The sequence below is a fragment of the Cucumis melo genome, chromosome 4 (assembly GCF_025177605.1).
Source record: "Cucumis melo cultivar AY chromosome 4, USDA_Cmelo_AY_1.0, whole genome shotgun sequence".
NCBI lineage: Eukaryota > Viridiplantae > Streptophyta > Magnoliopsida > Cucurbitales > Cucurbitaceae > Cucumis > Cucumis melo.
The window spans coordinates 22,608,573-22,619,326 of NC_066860.1; the positions used below are offsets into that span (position 1 = coordinate 22,608,573).

Consider the following 10,754-nt stretch of genomic DNA (forward strand, 5'->3'; position numbering starts at 1 on the left):
ACATTATTGGTAACGTTGCTCTTGTTGAATCTGTGGGTAAAATCTTTATTGCTTCATTTAGTCAGTTGAGTGATTATTATGAGAATGTGTTAAAGGATGGCATTACTTATTATGATGTGTCTACTACTGCTGCTTCTGAAAATTGGCCTTGTGATTTTGGGTTGTTTAAGAAGCTGATTGTTGATAGTATTCTGGTTGGTAAAAATGTTGTCAGTAATAATATACAAGATGATGATGTGTGTGGAGATATCTTTGTGTTGAATGATTATGCCAATGTATCAAATGTAGAAAAGGATGATGTAACTGTTGGTCATGTTGATGTTAAATATGTTGTTAGGAAAAGAATCAATGCTAAGAAAGTGGTTGTTGCTCTATCTCATAAGATTGTTTTAAATATTGATCTTTCATGGTGCTGCATTAGAGAATTCAAGCTATTGATTGACTTTTTTTTTTTTTTTTTTGATGAGGGCTCAATTGTAGTTGATTTTGGTTGTTTTTATAAGTAAAAAGGGGAGAATGAATTTGGTTATGACTACTAATGTAGTTATGGCTATTGGCTCGTCTGCCAACTTGTGAGTTGCTCATGCTTGGTTTCACTACAAAAAATCGAAGCTCTGTCGATGCAAAAACAGTCGTTGAGAACATGGTCTATCTTAAGAAGATCTTTTTGCAATGCCATGAAGAAGGATCAATAATGTCGAGCTTTGCGACGTCGAATAGAAAACGTCGACAGAGGATGAGGTTTCCACAACACCAAGCGAAGAGACATCGTGAAAACTTTAATTTAAATAATAATATACACTTTTTGTGATGTCGTGCATGTACATATCGTCGCTGCCCCAATAACTGTCGACGTTGCATGCAAGACATCATAAGAGATCGATCTTTTGCCGATGTTGCTTTGATCGCATCGGTAAAGGTTGAACATTTAAAAATTTTGACAACCATTTCACGATGCCAGAATGCATCGTGTCATAGGAGGTCGAACATTTGCCGACGTAGGGTAGGCAACGTCACGAGATATGTGACGTTTTGATTGCTTTTGACAAGGTTCTCACGATGCCATAAGTGACTGTGTCGCGAGTGGGGCATCATATGCTGACGTCATAAGTAAAACGTCGAGAGTTCATCTATAAAAGACCAACTTTGTGTTCTGCATCTCTCCTTCTCCATATTCTCCGTCTGTTCTCTATATTCACCGTTGTTCTCTATTACTCGTCATTCTTCGTTCTTCTTCTTTATATTCTCCATCTATTCTCTATGGTTTTTCCTCTTTTTCCCGTCTTCTTCGTGCTTCTTCATCATTCTCTGCTTTGTCACCATTTGTGGTGATTTTGGGAGGTGGTTCGGTGTGTTGAGAGGTGGTTCTTCTTCCATTCATTCTTCACCATAAAATGCATTTTTTATTTTTTTTTTCATTTTTCACCCTTAATTTCAGGTAATATTCGAAACCCCCCTTTTCAATACTCTATTTTTTTTTATCGATTCATGTTTTGAAATTTCTTTTATGCAAGTGTAATTGTAGTTTTTTGAAATTTCTCGAAGTAATTGTAGTTTTTTGTTTCATTTTCTTTAATTGATTTGGAAGTAATTGTAGGGTAGGATGAGCTGTTTGTTTCATAAACAAACAATTTACTATTTTGTTCTTTTTCCATCTACCAAAACTTTAAATTATCGTTTTCATTTCTAATACTAATGATAACAAGATGTGAAGAAAGTTTCTATTTGTTTATTTATTTTTCTAAAATCTCCAAATGCATTTTCTTTGAATCAGACTAGTGTAAATCAAAGTAGGATAGGTAACAACAAATATGGACTAGCTAGAAACGTATAGGAATGTAAGATTAAGGGAAATCAAAGTCATTTACTGCTTCTCTCTTTCCAATCAATTTTCTGGAACCACCTGAGCAAGGCCCATTTCTATTTGAAGCAATCTCATATTTCCTTCAACGAATCTCATAATAATGTTCAACTTTCCTCTTTGCACATTCTATCCATGTCCTTATGATCATATTAGCTATAGTCATGATGAAGCAATGTGTAGAAGTTTGGGAAACTCGCAAACATCTCAAAAACATCTCGCTACTTTTAAATATTAAATGTTCAATCTCAAATTAATTATATACTTGTGTTTACGTGGTTTAGAGTGTTTCTACACCTATTTTAGGAAGCTTTTAGCTACTGTTTTTGCAGACATTTTGCAAACATCCTGCAACTTCCAAACTTTAAATGTTCGATCTCAAATCAACTATATATTTGTTTTATGTGACTTACGGTAATTTTACACTGGTTTGAGGAAGTTTTGTACTATTTTTTTGTATATCGTAAATATCTCGCAAACATCTTGCACCTATCTTGCAACTCCCAAAATTGAAATTTCTAACCTGAAATCAGTACATGTTTTAGGTGTTTTAAAGATATTTAAGAGTGATTTCAAACATATTTGAGAAAGTTTTTAGTTAGAACTTTTTATCTCACATATATTTTGCAAGCATCTCGTAACTTCAAAAATATAAATATCACTCTAAATCAATTCTATACTTTTGGTTAGATCTTCTCTGCATACAAAGAAGAAGCATAATTCAAAATTTTAACAAGAAAATCAATCTTAGAAGTTTATGGAGAGACGATTTAACCAACGAAAAAGATGATTTGTTTGAAAAAATTGTTGCAAACGAACGAAGAAGACGGCTAACGTACACAAAGACGATCTAACCAAGAAGAAGCACTCACTCTCATCATTGTCATCACAAACAGCGCCAACGGTGGGAATCAAGAAAGTGAAGAAAGTGAAATTTGCTAATACGGAATTGGTGATAATCGCCATTAGTACTAACATAGAGGAGAAGGAGAATGAAACAAAGAAGAAAGTAATGAGAACTGCAGTGTGTTGTTGCACTTCGATTTTAACTCACGGCTCGGTCAGTTTGGCAAACTGTTATGTAGGAATTAGAAAAGCAACAATAATGCAGATCAGTATTGGAACAGAAGCTGCAAAATAGAAATAAGGTTAATAGACGGCTGAGTCGCGGAACACGCTCTCTTTAAAACGTTTCGCGACTCTGCTCTGGATTGTGCAAATAGATAATTGTGTTTACCATGGAAAACGATCATGTTGATTATGGTAAAAGACTTCAAATTTTATCGTGTTAACCATGGCAAACGATCGTGTTGATTATGATAAACAATCATGTAATCTAATGTAAATGATCGTTAAAAACTTAAAATCTAATTATCGTGTTGACCATGCTAAATAATTGTGTTAACTATCGTAAGCGGTCGTTTAGATCATGTCAACACGATCGATTATATCATTTTAAATGATGGGAAAAAAGCTTCAAATTTAAACAATGATGTTAACCATAGTAAACGATCGGTTACCATCGTCAACACGATTGTTTGGATCATGTCAAAATGATATTTAAACAATTTTGATATTTTTGAATATAAAAAATATGAAGTAGCTCCAAAGAATCTTGTCGAAAACGATAAAGATGAAATAAGAGATTTAAATAGAAGAATGAATCATTTAAAAATAGAAAAAAGAAAATCCGGAAGAGAAGATGATGAAATTTTTAAGAGAAAATGAATAAATTACAAATAAGAAGAAGAAAGATAAGTGACGAATCGTCCTCAATATTCAAGGACAAATATGGAATTATGAAAATATTGTACAACTTTCTTACACCTTTGCCTTTTGTTATACGGGTCGTAAGTATTTGTGTGTTTTGTTATATTTATGAAAAATAACCTAAAAAAACTAAAAGTCATATTTTATAATTTCGTAAATTTTAAAAGAGCATAATGGACCAAAATATTTACAAAACATAACTTAATATATTTAAATTTGGTAAGAACATATTCAACATATATATAGATTTTTTGATTCAGCTCTATGATTTTTTGATTATTTTATTTTATATGTTTATGTGAAATTAGATAAGTCTGTACCCTAACCTTGATTTACTTATTTATTTATTTAATGATTTATTAAACTTATTCTTTCAAACTTACTTTTAATCTTTCTTGCCACTTTTGATCAAGTTGTCTGTGTTAATTTAGTTAGTTTTTTTCTTTTATACTGTTATATGCTACTGAATTTTTTTATGGAGAAATTCTTTAAAGTCAAATTTTTTTAATCGAACTTATGATTTCTTAACTAATATGGAAAAATAAGCATGATTTTACACATAAGGGGAGCTACTATTTTTTTTACCTCACAAATATCTCACGAGTTTTAAACTTGAAAATACCCAATTTCAAATCAATTCTATACTTATTTTAGGTGATTTTGTTTTAGAGTTTTTAGGTACTATTTTTTTATCTCACAAATATCGTACAACTTTCAAACTTCAAATGATTTTAATCCTAAACCAATTATAGGTGATTTAGGAAGATTTTACACATGGTTTAAAGAGCTTTTAGCCACTATTTGTAGCTTACAAACATCTCTCAAATATTTTGCAAACACTTCCCAACTTCGCAACTTCAAATATCTAACCCGATGATCAATTATATACTTGTTTTATGTAATTTAGGGTGGTTTTACACATTGATTAAATATGTGACTAATATTTATGATATGACTGACATGTGTGGATATCGTTATGGATCACTAGTAGTTGCTTCATATTTGTATCAATGTGTCATTTTGTAGTTGTGTCTCCTTTGGGATTCATTAGTTATATTATGTTTCTTTCAAGATTCACTGCCTTAAAGATTCACTAGTTACTGTGTTTCCTTTGGGATTCACAAGTTTAGAATGTGAAAGATGTGTGAGAGATGTGTGCGAGATGTATGCGAGATATGTACGAGATATGTGCTAGATAATACATATGTATGTAAAAGGCTTCCTAAACATGTGTAAAAGTGCTCCATAGAACTTAAGAGAGGTAGAAATTCTATTTTGGAACACATAGTAAAAATTTGAAATGTGCGAGATGTGTGCGAGATAATACATATGTACTTAAAAGACTTCCTAAACATACGTAAAAGCACTCCATAGGACTTAAGAGAGGTAGAAATTTAATTTTTTGAACGCATAGTAAAAGTTTGGAATGTACGAGATGTACGAGATAATACATATGTATCAAAAGACTTCCTAAACATGCGTAAAAGCACTCCATAAGACTTAAGAAAGGTAGAAATTCGATTTTGGAACACATAATAAAAATTTGGAATGTGCGAGATGTGTGCGAGATAATACATATGTACCTAAAAGACTTCCTAACACATGTGTAGCACTCCAAAGAACTTAAGAGATGTAGAAATTTGATTTTTATTCTCAAGATCGTATACCAAGATCTTTTATATTTAGTACACGATCTTGAACAAAAAACACTTTGAAAAAAAAATAATACAAGATTTATGATTAATTGTAAACAAAGATCATGATTTCAAAAAAAATATAAATGAAAAATTGTAGAAGAAAAGAAGAAAGAAGATGGAAAGAAAAAGAAATTAAAATTGCAGAAGAAGAGAATAAAGAATATTGAAAGGAAGAACAAATCTGAAATATTTTAAAAAAAATAGCAGACGTCATGAGTTTTTTGATTTTATTACACATGCGGTAAATATTTTGATATCTTATATTTATGAAAGTTAACCATAAAACTTTGAAAGAATAAGTTTAATAAATCATTAAGTAAGTAAATTAAGGTTCTTATACACACCTATTTAATTTCACATAAATATAATCTAAATCTTTTGTTCTAAAATTTAAACCAAAGAGTTGAAGTAAAATATATATATGTATACATATACATATGTATATATGTATATATAGATGCTAAATTATATAACAAATCATATCCAAATTCAACTATATAAGTTAAAGTAACATAGTTAAAAAAAATATATTGTGTAACTATAAAAAGTAAAAAAAAAAAATCTAACTTATTACTTGTTTAAATTGATGACATGTTTTAAAAAAAGAATCGAAATTCAGGAGAAAAAAGTTAATAGAAACTTAAAAAAAAATGTTGTAAGAGTAGAATAAATTTATTTTAAAAATATTTTATAATAATTAAAACAAACAAATTTTTAAGAGGAAGAGAATTCGAAAGAGATTTGAGAGAAGTTAGACGAAGAAGATAGAATAAACAAGTAGGTGAAGAGTTAGTTTGTTACATGGAAGAGAAGGAATTTGATTTAAGGGTAAATTGGACTTTTAACTCGTATTCTATCCTCTAATTCTATTTTCATCCGATCAATTATTAAACCCACGATCCCTTAAAAAATCGATTATATTTGACAATTTTCAGAAAATCTTTAACCCAAAATTTTATCCTACCTTTTATAATTTAGCCGATAATTTTTTCTAAAGGTATTGGATTAAATGCAAGACGGATTTAAACTTAAAGACTAAATACACAGCTCATGTTTGACAATTTCGCTACTATAAAAATGGTTAGTTCTCTTGAACATAAAAAAAAAAAAAAATATGGTTCAGTTAGTAGCAGATTTTACTGAAATTGCTTCACAAATCAACACGTAACTCGGAATGTATGTCGGTTTCTTCGCCGCTTCCTTAATCGGTGTGGCTTCTGTTCTGATCGTCCATGGGAAGAAACATTTGACCCACATCTTCGTTTTATCCCATTCTTCAATAGGTATCATTTTTCTTCTCTTTTTCTCCATTTTCCTCATTGCACATTCACACTTCACATTTCTTCTTCTTCACAATCTGTTGAAGCTTTCTCTCTCTCTCTATGTTGCACACCTAAATTGGCCATTTGGGTTTATTGAAAGTGTGTTTGATTATTTGGAATTGGGTTTTCGGTATATTATTTGATTGTGATTTCAATTGATTTATATAAGCTTTGCCATTTTCTTTCTTTAAGTTGTTGGTTGCTCTGCTTGTTGCAGATGAACTGTTTGATTTTGTTATTCAATGAAATGAAATTGGGTTTCCTTTCATTCTGAATTTGGATTATTTTGAACAGACTTCTTGTCCCTTGAAAATTTCCTTAGGCAAGATGACTGAGGTATGATATAGTTTAAGTTTCACTCCAATCTTTACTTGAAAGGGACTCTGGCTCTAGCTCCACACCCATTTCACTCTTAAATTGCTTTCACCGTTGTCAATATGTAAAGATTGAGTGATGTTTATTTTGTTTGTGTATGCAACTTCATAACGCAAGGAGGAGTCTCACAGGGTTGTATTGAATTTATACGACCTTAGCTGCGGATTGGCTCGACAGTTCTCCACAGCATTGATGGGGAAAGCCATTGAAGGCATATGGTAAGTCTTAGAGCTTTCTTAAGGTATTATGCCGTTTGGATAGCAGTATCTTTGTTTACATGTATACTTTGATGAGTTTATCTTATGAATCAAAATTTGTAAGCCCCGTTTATGAGAAGTTTGGGTTTTTGATATAATATCGTTTTCTTACCACTATAACAACTAACTAACTTAGAGGTTATAACAACTAACTAACTTAGAGGTCATAGGTTCAATCCATAGTGGCCACCAACCTAGGGATTAATTTTCTATAAGTTACCCAAATGTTGTAGGATACCTATCTATCTCGTGAGATTAGTCGAGGGGTGCGTAAGCTGGCCCGGATATTCACGGGTAAGCTTCGTAATTTGAATTGGTGTTGGAAAAGTGAGCACTATTTACCTCTATACTAATACGATGATCTCTTAGTTGACTTTGCAGCAGATGAATTTGCTTTCAGTTTATATTTAAAAGTCTGTGTAATATTCCTGTTTCTTAAATAATTTTGATCTCTTCTTGATCATTTTCAACTGGAAGTTGACCTAGCATATACCCTCAATCTAGAGGTCAGATGTTCTACCTTCCACATCACATTTTGAGTTCTATTAAACTCAAAATTAATTCTCACCACAAAGAAATTGAACCTCCCTTTCAATAGTCATCCATTTGCTAATCATCTTCTGCATTGATAGCTTCCTCTTATTTATGTTAATCCTCTACTTCATAACTTAAATTCACCAGAATTTCATTCTTGGATAATCGAAGCTAAATAAGGATTCATATACTGTTCAACATGGATTGAGTTGTCGGAGGATTTTGCCAAAGAAGATCTGTAGTACTTTGCCATGGTAGGGTTTGCAATCTCTTTACTAGCGATGGGTATTCAGCAAAGAAAGACCACATGGGAGAATGAAGTAGAGGATTTAAGGAAAACTCAACTTTTCAACTGATACCATATTACAACTTGGGAGAGTAAACAAAACTTGTGTGTGCATTGTATTCCAGCTATATAAATAGAAAAAGAAGAATACAAGTGGCAGTTACAGAAAAGTAAACTGACTGACTTAAACAATCACTTTATTCAGTATACTTTAATACTAACCAATTTTTGTTTGCAAAATCCTATATTTTAAAAGAAAAAAAAAATCTTTGAACCTCTCTTCAAACAAATAGGTAATGGACCATCCATTCAAAAGCAATCTATTGTGAATTATAATGGTACAATATTGTCCAAGTTTGTGAATAATAATAATCTGCGTTTCTGCTTGAATAATAATAATTTATTGTGAATTATAATGGTACAACATTGTCCAAATACAGTGGAGATCTTGGGCTACCATAACATATACTGACTTTGTGAGTTCTTGGTTCTTCAATGCATTTCAGGCACACTGGGATTGTAGTGTATGACAATGAATACTATTATGGTAGTGGAATCTATCACAGTCTTTCTGGAAATACACCTTTTGGAACACCAATCCATGTCATTGATTTGGGCATTACGCATGTCCCAAAAGATGTGTTTGAAACTTATTTGACTGAAATCAGCCCGCGTTATACAGCTGAGACTTACAGCTTGTTGGCTCATAATTGCAACAATTTCAGTAATGAGGTTGCTCAGTTTTTGGTTGGCTCGACCATCCCAGAGTATATTCTTCAGCTTCCCAACGAAGTTAGAAGTAGTCCCATGGGCAGACTCATGCGTAAGTCAGGATAGAGAGAACAACCATAGATTACTTTTAGTCATTATATCTGTTCTTTATGCTCGTTAATGTATGTTTGTGTTCTCAGTTCCGATGATTCAGAACCTCGAAACAACATTAAAATCTGGTTCAGTTCCAAAAGTTCCACATATTAGCCATCATCAACCCACGACAACATCAGCTCCGATATCAGCCTTGGATTCTAATGTTGAAGAATCACCAGACTCTGATGTCGAACCGTCTGGTGGCGATAGTAGCAATGTAACTAAAGCGCAGTCTGCCAAGCAAAACGCGTCCGAGGATTTGACACATCTGTCAATAGAGCCTGCTGCAGGGGTAGGGCAGCAGAAGTTCCCTGGGAAGACAATTGATGGAAGTTTGGTCAACAATGCTCGTGTCATGATAGAAGACAGGATTAAAGGTGAATTTGCATCGATCATGGCGACCGGGAAGCATCGTGCAAGTGAAGCTGCTGCACTTGCAGCCAAGAGAGTGATGAGCAAATGTAATAGACATATAAGTGCTGCAGCTTCACAGCACTAGAAGGTGTCATGCATCCTTCTTCCTCCAATGCGGTTTTCTAAGATAGTTCTAGAATACAAGTAGTTAATAGCTTTGCTTCATGTACGGTTGGGGAATACTCTTGAGATAACTGTTCATCTGCTGAGATAACATAGTAAGTTTATATAATATCAACTTTTTTTCTAGTTTTAAAAATGGAAACAAAAGTGTTACATGCATGCTCCATCTCATTTATTTCGACTTAACAAAAGTTTGTTTTCGAAATTCTACTAAAATATGAGCTATTTTACATGTCGGTGTAATATTCATTCTTCATTCACTCGATTGGAGTCTTTTTCTTGTAGTTTGCTCTCTTTTTATAGGGTTTTCATTTTAATATTGGTCTATTCTTTCATTTTTTCATTAATGAAAATTTTGATGAATTTTGATATTCATCAAAAGAAGGGAAAAAAAAAAAAATACACAAAATTCTCTCGCCTGACGTTCACACCAATACTTTTCAAAACTCTAGTTAAGTTCTCAAGCTATAAATAGTGATTTTGGTCCTTCAACTTTCATATTTGTTCTACTTTAATGTGAACTTTAACTATTTTAGTTTGCTCTTTTATTTTGCTTCTAAGCAGTTAAATGATTTATGATATGGTTTGGAGTATCATGCCCACTTGAATGATATACGAGTTATGTTTTATGCTCTGTTTCTAGTGTTTTTAATTCAAGTATTTGTTTTTTTAGAAATTAAATTATTATTGGTTTCTTAAAATTATCAATGAAAAGTGAATAAAAAAACAGGGCAAATAAGTAAAGTAAAATAAAATTAAAGGGAAATTATCAGATAAAGTTCATAATGAGAAAAAAGAATAACATTTCACAAAAATGGAAATAAAGAAAAAAAATAAAAGAAACTTTGGAACTTACATTGGATGCTTTTAATGTATGTCTTATCAAATATTTGGATTATGACTTATGAGTTCGCATGCAATATACCAAATGATGCGAAACTCACTTTCTTTCACAATTTCTTCTCAATAAAGCCATTTTCCTTTATATATATATATATATATTATTTGATAGAAAAAAGTAATTATTATACTAATTTGAGGAATTATTGGTGTCCAAGTTGCTAACGTATCTATTGTTCATGATGCATGTGTTTTCCACATATCAAATCAAAACCTTATTTGCATTTTACATGATACATCAATTTTATATATTTTGTAATTTTTTCTGGCTAATGCATGAATCCCTTTGAAACTTTTAGATTTTGATTTGTTATTGGTGTTTGTCTCATACTAATTATTTTGAATTTA

At 31.7% G+C, this 10,754-nt stretch overlaps 1 protein-coding gene across 4 annotated transcripts; it reads left to right on the forward strand.

The window, feature by feature from the left end:
- The first annotated feature begins 6,262 nt into the window (after positions 1 to 6,262).
- On the forward strand, positions 6,263 to 9,642 carry LOC103502756 (uncharacterized). Of its 4 annotated transcripts, none has more exons than XM_008466827.3 (5): positions 6,263 to 6,611; positions 6,945 to 6,986; positions 7,143 to 7,243; positions 8,609 to 8,925; positions 9,014 to 9,642. In XM_008466827.3, exons 2-5 carry the CDS (start codon positions 6,978 to 6,980, stop codon positions 9,466 to 9,468), a joined length of 882 nt encoding a protein of 293 aa, XP_008465049.2. In that variant the 5' UTR covers positions 6,263 to 6,611; positions 6,945 to 6,977; the 3' UTR covers positions 9,469 to 9,642. The 4 variants fall into 4 exon arrangements, with proteins under 4 accessions (XP_008465049.2, XP_008465050.2, XP_008465051.2 ...); XM_008466828.3 differs by having other exon boundaries at positions 6,341 to 6,611; positions 6,868 to 6,986; XM_051083177.1 differs by lacking the exon at positions 6,263 to 6,611 and adding an exon at positions 6,643 to 6,780 and having other exon boundaries at positions 6,868 to 6,986.
- The last annotated feature ends 1,112 nt before the right edge of the window (positions 9,643 to 10,754 follow it).

Bases quoted from the DNA above. Each gene is read 5' to 3' on its own strand.
- LOC103502756 (XM_008466827.3), top strand. The intron at 7,244-8,608 runs GTAAGTCTTAGA...AATGCATTTCAG, and splicing joins AAAGCCATTGAAGGCATATG to GCACACTGGGATTGTAGTGT. The intron at 8,926-9,013 runs GTAAGTCAGGAT...TTGTGTTCTCAG, and splicing joins TCCCATGGGCAGACTCATGC to TTCCGATGATTCAGAACCTC.